The sequence below is a fragment of the Schistocerca gregaria genome, chromosome 1 (assembly GCF_023897955.1).
Source record: "Schistocerca gregaria isolate iqSchGreg1 chromosome 1, iqSchGreg1.2, whole genome shotgun sequence".
In the NCBI taxonomy this organism is placed as follows: domain Eukaryota; kingdom Metazoa; phylum Arthropoda; class Insecta; order Orthoptera; family Acrididae; genus Schistocerca; species Schistocerca gregaria.
Window position 1 is genome coordinate 442,385,728 of NC_064920.1, and position 22,167 is coordinate 442,407,894.

The 22,167-nt window shown below is 38.6% G+C and overlaps 1 protein-coding gene across 2 annotated transcripts in view; it reads left to right on the plus strand.

Moving 5' to 3' along the window:
- The window catches only part of LOC126351646 (sorting nexin-17), a 77,740-nt gene extending 57,401 nt beyond the window's left edge, over nt 1-20,339 (plus strand). The window contains exons 7-10 of one of the 2 annotated variants that reach the window (XM_050002622.1): nt 3,559-3,771; nt 8,405-8,614; nt 17,558-17,677; nt 19,674-20,339. In XM_050002622.1, the coding sequence (XP_049858579.1) occupies nt 3,559-3,771; nt 8,405-8,614; nt 17,558-17,677; nt 19,674-19,835 (705 nt within the window). In that variant the 3' untranslated portion in view covers nt 19,836-20,339. The remainder of the gene's footprint in view (nt 1-3,558; nt 3,772-8,404; nt 8,615-17,557; nt 17,678-19,673) is intronic. The other variant, XM_050002623.1, reaches the window with a different exon arrangement.
- The last annotated feature ends 1,828 nt before the right edge of the window (nt 20,340-22,167 follow it).

The following is a 22,167-nucleotide window of genomic DNA, read 5'->3' on the forward strand; positions in this document are numbered from 1 at the left end:
GTGTCTGTGTGGTTGTGTGTGGGAATGCATGTACTGACTACTAGAAGAAGGGCCAGAGAGCTCAAAAGCTAGTGAATATAGTTTTCTACAGAATCTGCCAAAACAGTGTGTTCACACTTTGTCAGACTGTACTGAGATATCAGTATTATCACTTATGTTGCAATATGGTCTTTGGCTCAACAGTACGTTAGTTAGTTAGTATGTTAATCAAAATAGTGAGAAAATGACATGGCTTGAGCACACTTGACATTCAAGCTGAATTGATTTCTCAAGTTTGATAATGCCGTTGAGGTGCAATGTCAATGGAGACAAGGGTTTGAAACAGAACTGCCAAACTGTGTACCAATTGAATGCAATACAGATAAGTTTGAGGTGCATCAGTGATTTGTGATATTCACAAAGGAAGATTGAGAAGACCGTATAAGCTTGAAGATCTGCTTCATTAGCTTTCATGTTGAAAACAATTTGTTTCTTCTCCACAGAAGTCTGCTATGCAATGTGCACTTGAAATGTTAAATGAGGATTAGCAGTACAGTAAATTGTAAAAGCTGCTAAGTGGAAAGTATACATCCCATGATTATTGCACATGATTAATGTGTTCATGCAGATAAGTTAGTTAGTTTACCAGGCATTCATGTGTGGTGTGGGCTGTTGTGTAAGGTCTCTGTAGACCCTTTTTCATTGATGGTATTGACATTGGTGAAGTGTACCTGAAAATGTTCAATGAATAAAACATACAGCCAACCTGGAAATGTTATGCAAATTAATTTTACCAGCTCTATGTGTGCTTTATGGAGCTGATGAAGAGGGTTCTCCTATGAGCAACCGTATGAGCTTTCCTGGGTGACAACCTGCAGGGTCATTGGATTGGACAAAGAGGGCCTACCAAGTTCCCCTCGTGGTCTGCAGATCTAGCCCTTATAGACTTTCACTTGTGGGAAGCTGTGAAACATCAAGCCTTATCAGTGTAAACCGTGCACAATGGAGGATAAGGTGAGATTACTTTGACATGTGCAGTGATCTCTACTCAAACAGTGACTTACGTAGCTGCAGCAATGCTCCTCATTCCACTATATTTCTGGCTGCCAGGCATTTTGCACATTGAACATAACAGTATGCTTAATTGAAAGCAGTACTACATGTGATCCATATTTAAACATAAAACAAATATGTAATAAATACACTCCTGGAAATGGAAAAAAGAACACATTGACACCGGTGTGTCAGACCCACCATACTTGCTCCGGACACTACGAGAGGGCTGTACAAGCAATGATCACACGCACGGCACAGCGGACACACCAGGAACCGGTGTGTTGGCCGTCGAATGGCGCTAGCTGCGCAGCATTTATGCACCGCCGCCGTCAGTGTCAGCCAGTTTGCCGTGGCATACGGAGCTCCATCGCAGTCTTTAACACTGGTAGCATGCCGCGACAGCGTGGACGTGAACCGTATGTGCAGTTGACGGACTTTGAGCGAGGGTGTATAGTGGGCATGCGGGAGGCCGGGTGGACGTACCACCGAATTGCTCAACACGTGGGGCGTGAGGTCTCCACAGTATATCGATGTTGTCGCCAGTGGTCGGCGGAAGGTGCACGTGCCCGTCGACCTGGGACCGGACCGCAGCGACGCACGGATGCACGCCAAGACCGTAGGATCCTACGCAGTGCCATAGGGGACCGCACCACCACTTCCCAGTAAATTAGGGACACTGTTGCTCCTGGGGTATCGGCGAGGACCATTCGCAACTGTCTCCATGAAGCTGGGCTACGGTCTCTCTCTCTCTCTCTCTCTCTCTCTCTCTCTCTCTCTCTCTCTCTCTCTTTTTTTTTTTCTTTATTAAGTTCTCCTGTGCACCGCACATCAGTCTCCTATGAGTCAGTGGTAACCTCTCTTGTATTTCATGTATTAAAGTTACTCTTGATTGCCCTGAAAGACAGATTTTCCTTCTTTCCACTTTTCCAAAAGATGACGTTTCATTTTATCTACATCTCTGTTATGGACAGGGCCAAAGTGGTATCCAACAATATTACATCTTCTAAGCAGGCTTCATCAACACTTCCTTTCTCATCCTTGCCCTATTGTACCAATGAAGCTGTGTGATGAATGTGACTGTAGTGAAAGGGCAGCCTCATCAACATCATCATCATCATCATCATGTAAGGAAACATCAAATGTCAGTCTATTGTTTTGCTCTAAAACTGGCACGCCTTCATTTGTGAAGTTGTCTATGATTTCTGCAACAAAATTAATTTGTGTAAATAATATCACAAAGAAATCCCCTATGCTTTCATGTACCTTGTCTAAAATTTAGTCAAATGGGCTCATATAGTGATACTTACCAGTCACAACTTTTAGTAGTTCTTGTTCTTTGACTCTTGAATATTGTAATTTGATTGTCATTGTGTAGCACACTTAGAGGTGCCACACTGTCAGTTGTCATTTCACCAACATAATGAACACACCTTTTACTTGCTCCTCCCTACAGTATTTTGCACTTTGGCATTAAGCAGTTCCAGTGGAGCAGAGTGAGTGACAGGTAACCAGTGTGCAAGCAGAGCTATAACACCATTGCAAGAAACATTTACAACTAGATTTCCCTGCTAGAGAAACAAGCTACTGTTCTAACAAATCAACATGTACAGTAAATTGGTAAGCCACTACATCTCCCTATAGCTGCACCTCTAGGAGCCTAGCAGCTGTCTCATTCTGCAGTTTCCACACCACCACGTGATGCAATGTCCAAAAACCTTTCAACGTGTAGAAAACAATTCATAAGTAATTCTTACAATTGTCAGTATGAATAGATTAGTACAATGCATACTTTATGGAGGTGGCTACTTCTGCCTGTTAGAGCATAGCATCTCTGGGACTCTCCTTCATGGTGGGATTTACAGAAATCTGTGCATGAATGTAAGAATGAATGAGTGAGTTGATTTAGAGCAGGGGTAGTCAGCATTTTTTACCTTACACCCACTTTTGTATCTCTATTAACAGTAAAATTTTCTAACCACCCACTGATTCCACAGTAATGGTGATTTACGAAGTAGGGAAATAACTTTGATTTATAAAAATTATAAAGCTGAGTTACAGCAAGTTAAAGCATGTAATAATGATTACCAACCAAAGTCATTACATCAAAATTTTGTGAAAACTTAATGAAAATGTTTTTAAAACCACCTTTTACCCCCTGTGAAATATGGAATGCCCACTAGTGGGCAGTAGGGATGAGACTGTTGACCACTAATGTAATGTATCATTTCATTCCTCCAAATCTTACACTCGTTTGTATTCACTGTACACATCCTTAACAAGAATATTTTACAAACAACGAAATATGGTGTTGGTTTGATTTGGAGTATTAGTAGACTTGAGATCTTTCTTCCTATGTATACAGGCAATATAACCGTTTAAACAGATAATAGTACATAATGGTTTGCAGTTGTGTAGTAAACGACATCACATCACAGTATGTAGTTGCAAACTTTTGTATAGCTGTGTAATATTGAAGAGTAACAATGAAAAAAAATTACTTTTGCTTTATTTCTTTTTATGCAGTATTTGGAGCTGGCACGTACTCTGAAATATTATGGATTCTTGCAATTTCGACCATGCATTTGTGATTATCCAAAGCCTGGATCTCGTGTATTGGTTAGTGCAGGAAACCGTGAACTTAATTTAAGAGTTAGACTCTCAGATGGTCAAGATATGAGAGAAGGCAGTTTCAAAGTTACTCGTATGAGATGTTGGCGTATAACCACGTTGCATAATGTAAGTTTTGGAACAAGGTAAAGTTAAAATATTCTTTAGCATAGTACTTGGAATTGGGCATGTACGTGTGCTCTTATTGAAACTAATAATACCAGTTACAAAATGGGCACTGCTTTACTTAGCATTTCTTGTAATGCCAAGAAGACTTTTTTGTGAGTGTCCAGTTTTTAATCAGTCTCTCACCTTTCAAACTACTGTTAGTGCATGGGAATAAATTTTTCTTACTTAAGATTGTTATGAATGAGAACTTCTGTATTGGCTAGTTATTATATGTACTCAGTATGTAATAAATGTTATCTCAACTGCTTCAAACTGTGACCACATTATTTTGGAGTATCAGTAAATAACAAGTCATGGGCCCAGGAGACACAATTTGCTAAAGATTATTGAAATGCAAAAGTCAGCAATCTGAAGCAAGAAAAAATACAATACAGAACATAAAAACATGGCTACTTTCAGCACAAATTCATTACCATAAGAAGTTATGGGAATGTGTCTCAGACAAAATAACACAGAAAAGATGAAAGTGTTCACTACTGGTGCAACTTACTTGCATCTGTAGAATGCACAAGCATGAAAGAAGACTGGGATAAATTGAAGGAGATGTATAACTAGGGGCTTTGTAGAAGTAGTGGTTTTCTGAAAACACCCCTCACAACACGACTGGAGAAGTGCTCATCAAGATGATTTGTAAGAACAGATTTATGTTAGACGCTATTAAATTAATTAATTTCAAACAATGGAAACTCCACGTAGAGATATCAACAATGTGGGAAAATATAGATTGCTACTTACTGTAAAAATGGCATGATAAGTTGCAGACAGGTGCAATTAAAAGACACACATAAGCTTTCGGCCACAGCCTTTCTGATGGAGGCTGTGGCTGAAAGCTTATGTGTAAGTGTTTTTTAATTGTGCCTATCTGCAGCTTAGTGTGTTACCTTTATGGTAAGCAGCAATGTATCTTTTCCTACAAGTTAATTAATTTGTCACTTTAAGTGTTAAGGAAAAATGTATCACAAGACTGAAGAAAGAAATTTATGGCTTAAAGCCAGTTAATAACAACTGGTATATTAAGCTAAATGAAGCACAATGTGAAGTTGCTAATGTTTATGATCACTGAAATAACAGTGGAGATGTGGAAGATGTGCAACTTTAGTTCAGAGCTGTGGCCAACATATTACCAGAACAGGCCATAGTTGCTAATTTCTACACTATGTGATCAAAAGTATCCACACACACCCAAAAACATACGTTTTTCATATTAGGTGCATTGTGCTGCCACCTACTGCCAGGTACTCCATATCAGAGACCTCAGGAGTCATTAGATATTGTGAGAGAGCAGAATGGGGCACTCTGCAGAACTCATGGACTTCAAATGTGGTCAGGTGATTGGGTGTCACTTGTGTCATACATCTGTCCATGAGATTCCCACACTCCTAAACATCCCTAGGTCCACTGTTTCCAACTGATAGTGAAGTGAAAATGTGGAGGGACACGTACAGCACAAAGCTGTAGAGGCCGACCTCATCTGTTGACTGACAGAGGCTGCTGACAGTTGAAGGAGTTTGTAACGTATAATAGGCAGACATCATTCCAGACCATCACACAGTAATTCCAGACTGCATCAGGATCCACGGTCGCCCACATTTTGTTGGAGTGTCCCCGACTGCGCACCCTCCGGCAGTCTTTTAATCTCCCGGGCACGTTGCCTTTGGTTTTAAGAGACGATGCCTCCATGGCTAACGACGTTTTAAATTTTATCCATGGTAGTCCTTTTTATGGTTCCATTTAGGGGGGTCCTGCCCCTTTCCCCTTCTGTGTCTCTTGTCCTCGAGTCTCTCATTGGTTGCAGATTTTAGTGTGTATTCGGATGGTTGACTCTCTCCCTTTTTTTGTTCTCATGGTTAGTCAACCAGTCTCCGGCCCTCTTCATTTCTTCTGTTTCTTTCTGTCCAGTGTTCGTGTGTCCTCTTCTTGTCTCTAGCGTTCGCTGACACATTGGTATTCTTTCAGTGACTGGGAGAAGGGGCGTCTCCTCCCCCCCACCCCTTGGGGTTTTACCTGCTCCGTAAATTTTCATCTCGCCTGTTTTTGGAATGGGAGACTGATGACCTTCGCTGTTTAGTCCCCCTTAAACATCCCAACAACCACCACCACCACAGATGTCAGGAGATGAGAAAACTTGGATTTCATGGTCGATCGGCTGCTCATAAGTCACACATCATGACGGTAGATTCCAAACGATGCCTCGCTTGGTGTAAGGATCGTAAACATTGGACAATTGAACAGTGGAAAAATGTTGTGTCGAGTGACAAATCTCGGTACACAATGTGGCGATCCGATGGCAGGGTGTGGGTATGGCGAATGCCCAGTGAACATTATCTATCAGCATGTGTTGTGCCAACAGTAAAATTCGGAGGTGGTGGTGTTATGTTGTGGTGTTGTTTTAAATGGAGGGGGCTTGCACCCCTTGTTGTTTTGCATGGCACTATCACAGCACAAGCCTACATTGATATTTTAAGCACCTTCTTGCTTCGCACTGTTGAAGAGCAATTCGGGGATGGCAATTGCATATTTCAACACGATCAAACACCTGTTCGTAATGCATGGCCTGTGGCAGAGTGGTTACATGAGAATAACATCCCTCTAATGGACTGGCCTGCATAGAATCCTAACCTGAATAGTACAGGGCACCTTTGGGATGTTTTGGAACGCCGACTTCGTACTGGGCCTCACCGATCGACATTGATAGCTCTCATCAGTGCAGCACTCCATGAAAATGGGCTGCCATTTCCCAAGAATCTTTCCAGCACTTGATTGAACGTATGCCTGCGAGAGTGGAAGCTGTCATCAAGGCTTAGGGTGGGCCAACACCATATTGAATTCCAGCATTACCAGTGGAGTGCGCCATGAACTTGTAAATCATTTTCAGCCAGGTGTCCAGATACTTTTGGAGATGTGAGTACAAGAGCAGACATTTGTCCCTCTCAGTGTAATATCTGAGTGAGTCCTTCATTCTTTCCAAGCTTCCCAACCAATCATTCTCCATGAGGAATCAAACTGAAAACTCTGAACGCGAGATAGTTTTCTTTTGCTTTCAGATATGGAATTTCGCCACTTGGTTGTAAGCACTGGCCATCCTTTCTGTTTCCTGGTATTTTAAAAATGTTCTTAATTGAATTTTTCTTACTTCAGCACTTATTTTCTTTATAATTCATTTTTATAGATTTAAAATATTTTACAGATTAATGATTCAGGAATGAGAAAACTTTGCATACCTTATACACAACAATATTTTTGGAAAGTCCATTTAGTTTACAAATGTTTTACCCCCTTCTGAAAACCATTGGCAACTGCAGGACTCTCTCTTTAAGAAAACAGTAAAAGCTGTAATTTGTAAGAGCCTCTGTTTGCTCTACTTTCTTATCATTAACTGTTTAACATCATTAGTCACTTAAGGTTTTGATGTGAAGATGCTATGAGTACTCGAGGCAGTCACTACTTGCCTTCCTTTTGTTACAGTGGTCCCAGATAATCACTGATATTACAATTAAAAAAACTGTGGATAATGGAGACTTTAAAGAGTACTGTAATTATTTCTTTAATTTTGCTTGAAAAGGATCTGCTCCTTCTGAATTTGCAGTTTTGCCCATAACGCTAAAATCTCCATTCAGTGGGTGTCCATCCTAGCACTGATCTGTTTTGCATCTTCATTTAATAATTTTTCCACCCAATGAAATACTAAGTAGTTTCCTTTACCCATTGACACTTCTTCATTTGCTCAGAGTGATTTCCTGTATTTCTGTTGTCCTCATGTGCAGATTCATGAAGAACATCTATTTCAACGATTTCCACTTTTTATTCAAGCTTACTGCTGTTTCTTTATTTAGACATGCTGTAATATGCTAGCAGAGTATTATTATAGTCAGTTTCCAGTTGGAAAAAAATGGTTGATCCATGTAGCCTTATACCCCTCCAGTCTCTGTACCGTCACTCAGAATAGATTCTTCTGTCACTACAGGAGTCTCCCAAATTAAACATTGGACAGACCATGATAAGTGGATGTTTCGTTGTGTTTCCTTTTGGATTATTACCCGTAATTCAATTCATCAAGCAGAAGTGAATGCAATAAACATATGAAATGAAACCATCATAGAATGGAAACAGTACATTTTCAGGCATGGGTTCCTATTCAAAATATTATGTACTCTTTTCCCCTCTGCAAGTCCTAGAAGTTTGTAATGGGAATTTCCGAACACCACATACCTTTCTCTCTCTCTCTCTCTCTCTCTCTCTCTCTCTCTCTCTCTCTCTCTCTCTTTCTTTTTTTTTCTTTTTCTTGGCTTAAAATTTGAATAAATGTTGTTTTTCAGATGTAGGAACTCATCCACCAACTTTAGTTTATGTTGGACACAACTCCTCCTTTTAATTCTCTCTCTCTCTCTCTCTCTCTCTCTCTCTCTCTCTCTCTCTCTGTGTGTGTGTGTGTGTGTGTGTGTGTGTGTGTGTGTGTGTAGCATGGTACAGTATAGTTACAGATTCATATAAGGATAATGCTGTTTTTTCATCATTATTGCGCTGGTGTTATTATTGTTACAATTATACAGTTAACACTGCATTTCATTTTCAGCATGGTGAAGGCAGCAGCATTCACAGTAATAGTAGCAGTACCTCAGACAACTCACAGCCACAGTTGGAGCTTTCATTTGAGTATCTTATGTCAAAGGACAAGCTCCAGTGGATTACAATTGCAAGTGAGCAAGCAATTCTGATGTCTGTGTGCCTTCAGGCTATGGTTGATGAATTATTACTCAAAAAGACTGGAATGAAGAGAAGACAGGTGTGTACCTTGTTGTTTTCATAATAATAATATGGGGCTGAGTGGTCTAGTGGTAAAGTATAGGCCTGGAAAGTGAAAGGCCATGGGACCGAATTGTGGCCCAACCATGGAATATTCTAGTCTTCCATTAACCTAGCCTTCGCCTATCAATAATGCAAAAATTTGCCAGGAATGGCACATGGCTTGCATCTACATTAAAATGTAAGTCTGCTTTCCCCAGTAGTGTTACTAAGATAGCTTAAGGACACACAAGCTGTTGATGTGGCAGCGAATGGAAAGACTTGTTCTACTCTGTTGAGCCATGTGGAATTATTATTATCATAGTAATATTAATGTTGTATGTCAGTATTATTTTGCTGTGATCAGTTTTAGAGCATTTAGAAATTTTCTGTTAGATTTCATTTTGTGATAAAAGTTAGAAATCTGTTGTTCAACATAAATAACTCAAGTTGCCTGCTGTATTCAATAATCTCTCATGCATATCTTAAAATAATAGAGTAGAATAGAGTAATAGAAAAGAATAGTAATCAGAGCCAAAATGCAAAAGATAATTGAATGTTACAAACACTTTTGAAGTTTTTATTGCGCCAAAAGAAATTTGGTGACGCTGTTCGCATTGACACATGCTTTCAGGCCAAGCTTGAATATTATGCAGTTTGGAAGAGGTGGTGTACGGGTTATTAGTAATGTAAGCATATGACTTCCAGTGGGTGTGCTACCTAAATATTGGTAGACAAAATAGACTAGTGGGGTACATGGTGTCAAGAACAGAAGTGGGGAACTCAGTAGTGGAGAACAAAGACTAACAAAGAGTTACAAATGTTAACTGTTTACAGAATTTTGATACAGTGATTATTATGTGTGCCCTTGCAGACTAATGAAAATGGGTAAAAATACTTCACATGTACTCGTTGAATTGCAAACATGTAATAGAATATTCGAAAATATTGCACAAGCGTGTGGAACCCATACCAAATAGAACTAACAAGGGATACTGAATGTATACAGAGGAGGGCAGCATGAATGGTCACAGGTTTGATCTGTGGGTGGGTGTCGAGATACATAAACTATCCCGAGAAAATCTATTAACAAAGTTTCAAGAACTGGCTTTAATTGATGACTCTTAGGAATATACTACACTCTTGTATGTATTGTTCACATAGGGATCATGGGGATAAGATTAGAATGCACGCACAGAGACAATCAATCATTCTTCCCCTGCTCCATATGGTAATGGAATGGGAAGAAATCCTAATAATTGATACCAAGGGACGTACCCTTTTCAAGCACTTTGATGGTTTTCCGAGTATAGATGTAAATGTAGATGTAGAATAGGTGTGTTGTGATGAAAGAATCATAGAGATGGAAATGGTGTTAGAAGATTAGATGGTAATTGTAATTTGAAAGATGAAATATTAAAAGAATAGATTTGAGGCAAATGAAAGAGGAAGGTGGTGGAGAGGAAGTAGTGTTTAAGAGTGCTAGGTAGATGTTGCAAACTTCATTATATTGTATGGAAGTATATATTTCTGTGGTGATGCTGAATAATGTATAATAATAATAATATGTTTTTATTCTTTATTTTAACCCTTTGATTGCTGGAGGCGCACCATATGCTTGGTGTGCTGAGGCGCTGCGACCTGCGGCTTAATCCGGCTACCTGCGCTGCATGCCTGTTCCTTGGTGTCGCTGCCAGGAACGGAGCAGCCCATACTGCCCAACCCACCCTGTGACGAATACTTCTCAGCTTATTATGTCATGCACAGAGCCAGCATGAATTTTTGGCGACTTTGAACTGTAATATCTCAGGCAATACTTTTTGTAAAGAAATAAAAATTGGCTATCTTGTACAACTCTATGCTTTCTCTTAAGGATAATAATGACAAGAATTTTACGAGCTATATTGAACCAGAAAATTGTAGGTAAATTGGCCAAAAAAATAGGTACCTGAAAAAATTTCGAAGTTTTGCTTCTTGCATCTCCTGCTCTAATACTATGACAAACATGAAACTTGGCATGTAGTAACCTAACAACACAAGGCTCTTAAATATAAAGTTTCATTTCTGTAGCACTTTCCAGTACTGAATGAATTTAGCACAAAATAGAAGATTTTGTAAAAATGTAAAAAATGCCGAGTTTTCATTATGATTTTCCGAAAAACTATGGTCTATAAAACATACCAAGTTGTATAAAATAGAAAGAAACTTCCACATGGGAAAAATATATTAAAAACAAAGATTCCAAGACTTACCAAGCGGGAAAGCGCCGGCAGACAGGCACATGAACAAAACACACAAACACACACACAGAATTACTAGCTTTTGCAACCAATGGTTGCTTCTTCAGGAAGGAGAGGGAAAGATGAAAGGATGTGGGTTTTAAGGGAGAGGGTAAGGAGTCATTGCAATCCCAGGAGCGGAAAGACTTCCCTTAGGGGAAAAAAAGGACAGGTGTACACTCGCACACACACACACACACACACACACACACACACACACACACACACACACACACACATATCCATCCGCACATACACAGACACAAGCAGACATATTTAAAGGCAAAGAGTCCTTGCCTTTAAATATGTCTGCTTGTGTCTGTGTATGTGCGGATGGATGTGTGTGTGTGTGTGTGTGTGTGTGTGTGTGTGTGTGTGTGCGAGTGTACACCTGTCCTTTTTTTTCCCCCTAAGGGAAGTCTTTCCGCTCCCGAGATTGGAATGACTCCTTACCCTCTCCCTTAAAACCAAAACCCACATCCTTTCGTCTTTCCCTCTCCTTCCTGAAGAAGCAACCATCGGTTGCGAAAGCTAGTAATTCTGTGTGTGTGTTTGTGTGTTTTGTTCATGTGCCTGTCTGCCAGCGCTTTCCCGCTTGGTAAGTCTTGGAATCTTTGTTTTTAATATACCAAGTTGTATAATTGAAATGAAAGTTGGACGTGAAAATCAGGCCCAAAAGCAATGTAAACTTTGGCTTTACATATCTAGTAGAGTGAATGCATGATGAAAATGAAATTTAGAGTGCAATAGATTGATAGCACAATATTTATTTATTTTCTGTCTATATAACAAAAAGTTTTTGGCCATTATCAGGAAAATTTAGCTTACATTACACATATACAGTAAAATATTTACATTCTTTCATAACATCATATGGATCAGACGCATGTCTGTACACACTATTTTTCCAAAGGGCATTACAAGTAGATTCCTCTATAGTGTAACACAGTTTATCTTATATTTATAATAGTACAGTACACATAATACAGTGTATAACTACATTCTTTCATACCACTGATAGATCGGAGACATTGTCTATATACAGTGTTTTCCAAGATAGCACTACAACTTAAAGTCCTCTAAAGAGTAACAACACTTATCTATTAATAATTGCTTCAGTCTAGTCTTTAGCATATTTAGATTTGCTTTCTTGAGTTCACAGGATAGTGCATTGTAGAAAATTGCTCCCATTCTATGTGGGCTGTGATCCGTTGCCTTTTTATTGGTCACAATTCTATGAAAATTTGCCCTTCCCCGTGTATCATAGTTGTGTACGTTACCGTTTGTCATATTAAATTCGGGATTTTGTTTCATGAACATGGCTGTTTGCAGTATATTACAGGGAATACACCGTAAGAATTTTATATTTTCTAAAGATGTCTCTACAAGGATCTCTCTTCATTACCTTGGCTACCATTCTTACTGCCTTTTTTTGTGATCTAAAAAGTCTATCTATATGAACTGCTGATGCCCCACCCCATATCTCAATACCATACTGAAGGTGCAGATGAATCAACCCAAAATATATTTGACTTAAAGTATCATGGTCCAAGAAGGCTGAGACCTGTTTCAGTAGATACACATTTCTACTGATTTTCTTACATATATTATCTACATGTTCTTTCCATGATAAGTGTTCATCAACAACGATGCCCAAAAATTTATGTGAATTTGTATATGCAACACCCAATGTGGATGTAAATACAGTATCAGTTATGGCAGCATTATAACTGAGGATGAACTTCATTATTACTGTTTTGTCTTTATTTACAAGAAGCTTGTTTGCTGTAAGGTATGCGGACAGGGTATTGAAACTGATCTCAGTACTGTTAGCTGCAGACTGCATATCACTGCCACAGCTGATGAAGGGTATGTCATCGGCATAGCTTACAATCATGCAATTTTGGGGTTCAAATAAGTTATTTACATACACAGGGAACAGAAAAGGCCCTAGTATGCTTCCTTGAGGCACACCACATTGAAGTGTCCTGAAGGTTGATTTGGTTGTTAGAAACTGCTCATTATTTTTATAAGTTAGCTTTACACACTGTTTCCTGTCTTTCAAATAGGAGGTACATAGTTTCAAGGCTAGCCCTCTCATCCTTACACAGAAGAATGGTATGATTCACAGTATCAAAGGCTTTACTCATTTGTAGGGAAGTGCCTATTACCTTGCCACTTTTGTCCAGCTTATTTAATATTTCATGTATAAAAGATGCTACTGCTGTTGTAGCAGATCTCCTGTTTCTAAATCCATGTTGTAGGTCGTTTAACAGATTGTGTTTGGTGAAATATGATTCAGCTTGATTTAGTATTACTCTCTCTAACAATTTGCCTAGTTCTGAGGTTAATGATATTGGCCTGTAGTTTTTAGTGTCAGTTTTAATCCCTTTTTATGCACTGGTATAATTTCAGTAATTTTCAAAAGGTCAGGGAATACACCATTACTGAGGGAGGTATTTATCAAGTGAGTCAGGGGTTTCACTAATTCAGCCCTGCATTCCTTTGGCACTTTAGGTGAAATGTCATCCCAGCCATGAGACATTTTTGGTCGAAGTGCTGATATGATTGCTAGGATGTCCCTCTCAGTAATACTGTGGATATAAAAGGACTGGCTAGATTTTCCAAGACTAAAATGTTGTTGCTAAACATAAACTTCATTTGTACCACCTGGACTGAACTTTTGTATAAATTTCTCACACACTTCTTTTGGGTCATTAATTTCTCCACCATTTTCTTTTTATGTTATGTTGCTGTGTTCACAAAATTCTGTTTCCCACTTTCTTTATGCATTATTTTCCAGGCACTGTTACTGATACAGCTAGAGTTCCTTATTTCAGAGGTATATTTCTGTGCTTTTAGGTTAGTCAAGGACTCTCATTATGTTTTCCTGAGAAGTTTATATTTTGTTGAGAAATATTGTAGTTTAGTATCTCTAAAAAAAGTATATAGCAATCTTTCATTTTCTCCCTCAGTTCAATAATTTCAGAAGGGAGATTCTCAGCTTAATGGTTTACAGCTTTATTTACTTTTTTAACTAAAGGACAGGTTTCATTTAAAGTGTTACTGAATGACTTACAGAAATATTCCCATTTTTCATTCACTTCAGTTGCATTGTACACTGGCTCCCATTTTTTATTCCCTAGTGCCATTTTAAGCTTAGAATAATCAAATTTTCTTTTATATATAACTGTATCACTTTCAGTTACATCTATGTTCCCTACATCAATTTTCATAGTAAGAGCTCTGTAGTCACAAATGTAGTTTTCTAAGGTGTTTTCATTAACTTTCTCTTTTCCTACATTTATGAGAACATGGTCAATACATGTTTTCGTATTTGCAGTGGTTCTTGTAGGTTCTGAGTTCATTTGTTTAAAGTTATAACACTGTAATACATCCATATAGTGCAAATAATTAACACTATTATTTAATGAGTCTATGTTGATGTTTTTAACAAGCAACAAGTGTTATTTATACACTGCTGTCCCCTCCAGCAAGTCCTCTGGGCAATTTAGAAACTCTTCTGTGTTACTTCCAGGTGACCTATACAGTGCTGCTGTAATAAGGCTGTTGTTTCCATACTTTAGGTTTACTGCTGCAACCTCAAATACAATTTCAGTACTCAGATCATCTATCCATTTCACTTTTTCACATTTTACATCATTTATATTATAGATGGCTACCCCACCAATTTTGTGTGTCTTCCTGCAGTACAAGTTTATAAGTTCTTCTTTGCATCCCAATAGGAAGAGCTGTGGCTTAGTTTCATTTAGGTAAACACTCAACTGCTCTGTTTTATTAATTACTTACTGGACATTCTGAGATGCAAGGGTTAATTTATTATGCTTTCCTCTAAAGAAACATCATTGTTTACTTTGTGACTGAGAATTCTGTTTAATTCATCTTTTTCTTTGATAATTTCCCATATTTTCTTGCACAAGAATTTTTTGCCTACTGTGGGCTTTATTATACTGGTGCAATGTACTTGGCATAATTACATTTGCTGCAGTACATATATTGTGCCATCTCAATCACCAAGTCCATTCATTTGCCAGTAAACTGCTACATATGAAGCAGTCAGGCAGTGTTTGAATAGTTTGACACCTGTTACATCTATTTCCCATCCTTCTTTTCGATCTGGGATTTGGAGAGGCATTGGCAAATTAAAAAATAGTTTTTTTTAGTAATTGTTTTAGAAGTGTCAATAAATTTTCTCAGATTTAGTTCCCAATGAATAGTAATGTTTCTTTGTATGATAAGTCTCAAAGCAGGGTACAACACGTAATGGAACACTTCAAATTTTGCATTGGTATCTAGTTTCCCAGCATACTTTCTGTTTTGTGCAAACCACACATCTACACATTAGCATACTTTCGAATGTTCACTCACAGTAAGAGATGGAAAATGTCTCCCTGTGAATTACAGAGGATTCTCATCTTCGTAGCGCCTTCCCCTACCAGCTTCTTTCTGTTCTGTAGCATATTTTTCTACCTCTCCCTTACGAGAGAAAGGTGAAGCTCTGTGAGTGCCATTTTTCGCCCTGTTACTGACCAGGGGGAGAGAATGAGCATGTAGAATGATGCACAAGTCCAGAATGTGAAAAAAATATTTCTTGTACCATTTCACAGTCTTACGCACTGATCCCACTGAGGTCAGTAACATGTCACAATAGTCAACTGCACCCATACTCGAATTACAATCTACAATAACATTGCGGTTTCTTTATATTTTTTTCCCAGTATTTCTGTCAGTCTTCTCTATGTCAACCATTTGTTTTGTGTGACTTTTAGTTAACATGCACACCTCTCTCTTACTGCACCACTTGATAGCAAGGATCTTGTCAGTGGACTTACACTCAGTTTCTCCTTGTTTTATTTTCTTCTGCAGTTTGGCATGTTGCGCCTGTTCTTACGAACAGTGCCACATGCAGCTGTTCCATGGTTGTGAAACCGGAGGAACAGGGCCAGGCTGGAGTACCGATTATCGACATATAAAATATGACCCTGTTCAAAATACAGTCCCATAAGAGTTGCCATTATGTCGCCACATTGTCCTAAATTGTGGAACCCAAGTTCTGTTGTTGCGCCTGTATATATAATAAAATACAAAATATACCCACTCTGACAGTCAGACAGTACAAAAGTCTTCATTCTGAATCTACTTCGCTTGGTTGGAGTAAGCTGCTTGAAAGATAATCATCCTTTGAACAGCAAGAGACTTTCGTCTATACAAAGCTTGTGATGTGGCCAAAATGAATTACGAAACGTCTTACAATATTTGTCAACAATTGTCCTAATCTTGAATAGACTGTCACCTCCAGTCCTACAGAGTTCTCACTGAAGTGTAACACACTCAGAAGTAGTCAAAAACGGTCTCAGGACATAATTTTGCTGAAAACTGGTGTGTTCAAAAGTGTATCTCTGGACCAATAACCATTTAATTTTAACTTCTTAACTTGCGTCATTAGAAGGCAAAGAGCAACAAAACAATACATTTCCTCAAATCCAGTGTCTTTCCACTTTGTCAGTCGAGAATTCACAGATTTTGTAGTATTTTCTCTGGTGTAAACGTAAAAATGACTTGTTTCACCAGCAGTAAATTACAACAGTTCTTCAGACATAATTATTACAAAAAATGAAAGAATGCTTGGGTCAGTATCTAGTCATCAAAGTAATGGTTTAACGGCTAGAAATCTGTTTCTTTCCAGTCAAATGTGTCACTTCAGTGTACTCTTTTCAGAACCGTTTCACTGTCACTTTCTGATTCCTCAAATTCAGAGGAACTGCTGACTATAATTCTTGCTCTCTCCTCTGATGTAAAGGGCTGAGGACTACAACTTTGAGATTCTGTTGAAGACTCACCACTGCAAGCAACATCAGATAGTTCACACTCACTGTCGCTCTTAGTGAGCATATCCAGGGTCTCTCTATCTGTGCAACCATGGCGACGTGACATGAAAACTGACGAAAACACGGGAATTGAAGGCGAATTCTGCAAAGAGGGAACACAGCAACAAACATATATGCACTCTCGAACTATATACTCAGACCACTGAACAGCTACTGGGAAAGCAGGGTGGAAAGACAGCTCTGCGTGTTTACACATCTGTCGCGTTTGCGTAGCTGTGACACAGCGTGCCTAGCAGTGGAAAGGCCAGTGGCACGGTACGCGTCAACACGTCCTTAGTGCTGTAGAGAAGATCAGAGGTCCGCACTTAAACACATCATGCACCCCAGAGGAACGGCGAAGCATGACTAGTTAACACATACCCAGCAGTCAAAGGGTTAATGATGATGTGATTTCAAGTGAAAGAAAGGAATCTTTAACTACTTGTGCAATACTGCTTGTACAAAATCATAAATTTATCAAAGAGCAATAACGCATCTAGACTTCCTTCCAAATGCTCAGGTTAATCTAAGCTTGTAATTAATGTGAAAAATATAAAAACAATTGTTGTTTCATTTTACAAATAGTATTCATGTGTGTGAGCTGTTCACTATATATGTTAAGATAGCTATTTATTATTTTTAGTCTGAGCCACAATATCAAAATATATAATCTTTGAACTTATTGTTTTCATTAATTCGTGTAAAGTGTACTAAAATTAATTTTCAGACTTTAATCAAGGATGTTTTATTTGTCTCAAGTGAACATGTTGTTTTCAGCCTAGTGATAATTCTAGGAAGGGTAGCTGGTCCTACATGAAACGGGACGGGAGCAGCCAGTTAATAAGCATCAGTCAGTCAACATCAACAGATGGAATTGCAACAAAGCCCAGTGCAGAGGTATGTCCATCCGTTAGAAACAATTCCAAGAAACTATGACAATAAAAAATCTCTGGTGACTAAAAGCTGCACGAAATAGCAAAATGATAGCTAAACTAAGAGAAAAAGGAACTATTTTATTCCTGCATTTTTATTCAGTATAATCACTTAGCATTGTGAAGGGCATAATGCTCACTCAATATTGCACTTTTTATATTTATGTATTTTTATGTTGTTATATGTATCAAATCTTTTTTATATGAAAGAGATAATGTTGACTGTGGCCATAGCATTCAATAAGCCACATGTGCCTCTGGGGTCATTCCAAATAACAAGTACTTCAGGAACTTAATCGCCTTGTCTGGTTTTATAAGTTTGGCTAATGTGAGCTTCTTAAGTTAGGTGCTGATCAGCATCAGTAATCTTCTGTAACCTTACGCTAAGGATATGTTTCAGCCCCAGGCTGGCTCTATGGTCTAAGGGTTAATGTCACTGACTACTAACATGGATGTCCCATGTTTGATTCATATTTTTCTGTGATGGAAAGGGCTGGAACAGGGTCATCTCAGCCTCTTGAGACCAAATGGGAAGCTGCTTAAATAAATGAACAGTGAAACTGACACTCAATCTGCAGAAATGGCATGAAACAGAATGTCTTGCACCAGACCTGTAGTTACACAACATTTATTGTTTATTCTTGAGCAATAACCTGGGTAGCTCTGTTGAGTTAACTTTTATTCTCTTAATTGACGTGGGAATAAAATTATTTCCAATTTCTCTTGTAAAAGACTCCCTGTGGGATGGATGAATTATCTAAAACAAATAGCAGATGCTCAACAAAGAGGGCTCCAGATTGCTCACTTTCAGCAACAGCTCTGAAGAGAATCCCATTTTGTAACAGGGCTCTTACATGTCTCAAAATGTTTCTCAAAATTGTTATCGTTGAACCTTTTTTGATCTTAATGTTTATTGCAGAGCATGGGTAGATGGGATTTTAAGTTAAAATGTTTATCAATGTGCACATCCAGGAGATACGAACATTAGCTTTTATATATTTTGTTTCCACCTGTTCTATTGTTATCATTCCTTGTACTGAACCAAATTAATTTTTTTTGTGTCAGTTGATGGAATACATAGAGAAAATAATTTTGTGATAATATCATTTATAATTCCCTCTGTGGGTGCATCAGCAAGATGTTATCATCACTTTGTTAGTTACTGTTCTAGATATAATCGGTCAAATGAAGATAAAGTGTTTTCATGTGCCTGTAACATAGTTTCAACTTTGACTGTAAACTCCCTCTTTAATTTTTGTGAAAATGCAGTAATTTTGTTTGACTCCATGAATAAAATTTGACTGGGGTGGCCAAATGGTTGAAATGTTTTGGTGTAAAAGTCAGTCCTTTTAATCACTCTTGTTACCGGAAGTAGCCATATCTGTTTGTTACTCTCAGTTTACTGTGCAGGTAGAAGAAACTCTGAGCCTATTGAAGTTGTCCCTTTGTGGATCTTCCATTATCATTAACTTTTGTGATTTTTTTCCTGTAATATACTGTGTATGAACGGTTGAGTGTGCTGTCATGTTTGTGGAGTAGTGCCAAAATGTGTATGCAAGTTTGTGTTAATGCTTTAATGGGAGTGGCATGCGAGAATGTTAAACAGAGCAGATTCTAGTTTGTTCAGGCGATAAATACTTTACTGATCTTACTAGACATCCGTAAACTGCCTCGGACATTAAGTTTCCATAGGACTGTCAAATTTGTTTTTGTAGCTTCACGGTTATCATTACCTTGTTCCATTCTTTGGTATGTCCTCAAGCCGTGGATTATATTGATATAGATTTCACTGTTAAAAGTTTGTGCCACTTCAGTGATCGAGGAAAAATTATTTCACCTCAGACCACCTAGATGGTGTTAAGAACCTACGATCTACAATTGTGCACTTAAAATATGTAACACGAATGTAAAAACCAAGTTGTGCTACTGTTTTTATTCACACTTTCTTTTCTTGCCTGCAGAATGGAGACACAAAACCTCCAGCCAAATTGGAATCCACATCATCTATGAAACGGCTGTCAGAAAAGTTGGCAAGTGTGTCACTTAAGTCTTCCATCAGACTGCTGCCTCACCCACTTGTTGAGAATGATGCATTTGAAGGAATTGGTGATGATGATCTCTAACAAAGTGAAATATCTCATTGCTGAATAATGTGCAGTATTTATATTCAGCATTTAACTCTTTTTCAGTGCCAATGAAATATATAAATAACCATAAGTGTTGACATTCCAGGATTTAGAAATGTGCCGACAAAACTTTTAAATTTCTGTTTCTGATATTTTATGATGCTATTTTATGTGCGACAAAATGGAAGATATATTTTGAACTAAAGATATACACGGAAATACCAGCTGAACTGGATGGAAATATATTGGAAGCATTTTCATGACTTCAATATACTTTTTACATTGTTAAGCACGTATATCTTTTTTATGTAAAGTGATAACTTTGTTTCGTCCATGACAAGATACGTGATCTGTGTAGTTTGTGTGTGGCTATAAGTAACTTGTTGACAAGTGCATTGTAGTGTTTTGTGTCAGTTGCACATGGGAAGCTGAAGGCTTCAAAGACCATGAACTGTTTCTTACCGGTGAAATTTCATAATAATAAAAATTTTGAAAGTGTCACTGTGGGCTCTTTATTCAGTTCCCCTATCTTTACTTGCAGGAAACATGACAGCTGCTGAATGAATGCCTTAGTTACCCTAAATTTCATCATTGAGCAAAAGAGGGTGATTTTGAGGACATCAACAGCTCAATTATGCATTTTCTTTTTTGTTTCACTAGTAAGAAATATTTCTTGTTAAAATGTGATCCACTCCCTCATATTTTCATTCATCCATTCATACTGAAGCAAACAACATTTTAAATTACTAATGAAGTCTTGGTGTAAAATCTATTGTTGAAATAAATTAAAACATAAATGAATACAATAATAAGAACGTATCACTAACATTGATGAGCTGGCCATCCTTGTGTAGACATTAATTTGTCGTTCTTTATGTAGCTTAACACATGAAAAAGTGTGTAACTTAGGCCATCTTCAACACATCTCCAAGTAACATCATCACTGCACTCTTGGCTGAATATGAATGCAATAAGTTAAATTGTAACACACTATACAGTGGCAGTCTCTGCACTAATAGGCACCACGTGTCATTCAGCAGTGCCTATTCAAAGATAACTAACATTTCAATCCACTCATTGGCTAGAATATAGCCAGTTAATGTGATATACCAACCATAGTTTACTGATACTGAATGCAGTCCTCTTCCCCCCCCCCCCCCCCCTCTCCACTTGTATGTGACTTCTCTATACCAATGGAAGGGTACAAGGGGGATGGGTTTCACATCATTGTATGACCCTACCTTATCCGTCAAAATAACATCTCTCGTGTACTTTTGTAAGCAGAGGACAGAGTTTTCGTATGTTCTACACTTTTTCTTTATACTTACATAGGCTGAGCAGCTCCTCGAGGTCAGAGCAGTCAATTAATTTGTCAGAACTGATATGCAAAACGCAATATAATGATGATATAAATAAAATAGAAAGAAACTTCCACATGGGAAAAATATATTAAAAACAAAGATTCCAAGACTTACCAAGCGGGAAAGCACTGGCAGACAGGCACAATGAACAAAACAAACACACACACACACACACACACACACACACACACACACACACACAGAATTACTAGCTTTCGCAACCGACGGTTGCTTCTTCAGGAAGGAGAGGGAAAGACGAAAGGATGTGGGTTTTAAGGGACCTGCCTACACTGTGACGCTTTCTATGTGGGAATGACCAGCAACAAACTGTCCATTCGCATGAACGGACACAGGCAGACAGTGTTTGTCGGTAATGAGGATCACCCTGTGGCTAAACATGCCTTGGTGCACGGCCAGCACATCTTGGCACAGTGTTACACCGTCCGAGTTATCTAGATACTTCCCACCAACACCAACCTATCCGAACTCCGGAGATGGGAACTCGCCCTTCAGTATATCCTCTCTTCTCGATATCCGCTAGGCCTCAACCTCCGCTAATTTCAAGTTGCCGCCGCTCATACCTCACCTGTCTTTCAACAACTTCTTTGCCTCTGTACTTCCGCCTCGACTGACATCTCTGCCCTTACTCTTTGCCTTTAAATATGTCTTCTTGTGTCTGTGTTTGTGCGGATGGATATGTGTGTATGTGCGCGAGTGTACACCTGTCCTTTTTTCCCCCTAAGGGAAGTCTTTCCGCTCCCGGGTTTGGAATGACTCCTTATCCTCTCCCTTAAAACCCACATCCTTTCGTCTTTCCCTCTCCTTCCCTCTTTCCTGAAGAAGCAACCATCGGTTGCGAAAGCTAGTAATTCTGTGTGTGTGTTTGTGTGTTTTGTTCATTGTGCCTGTCTGCCGGCGCTTTCCCCGCTTGGTAAGTCTTGGAATCTTTGATTTTAATATATTTTTTC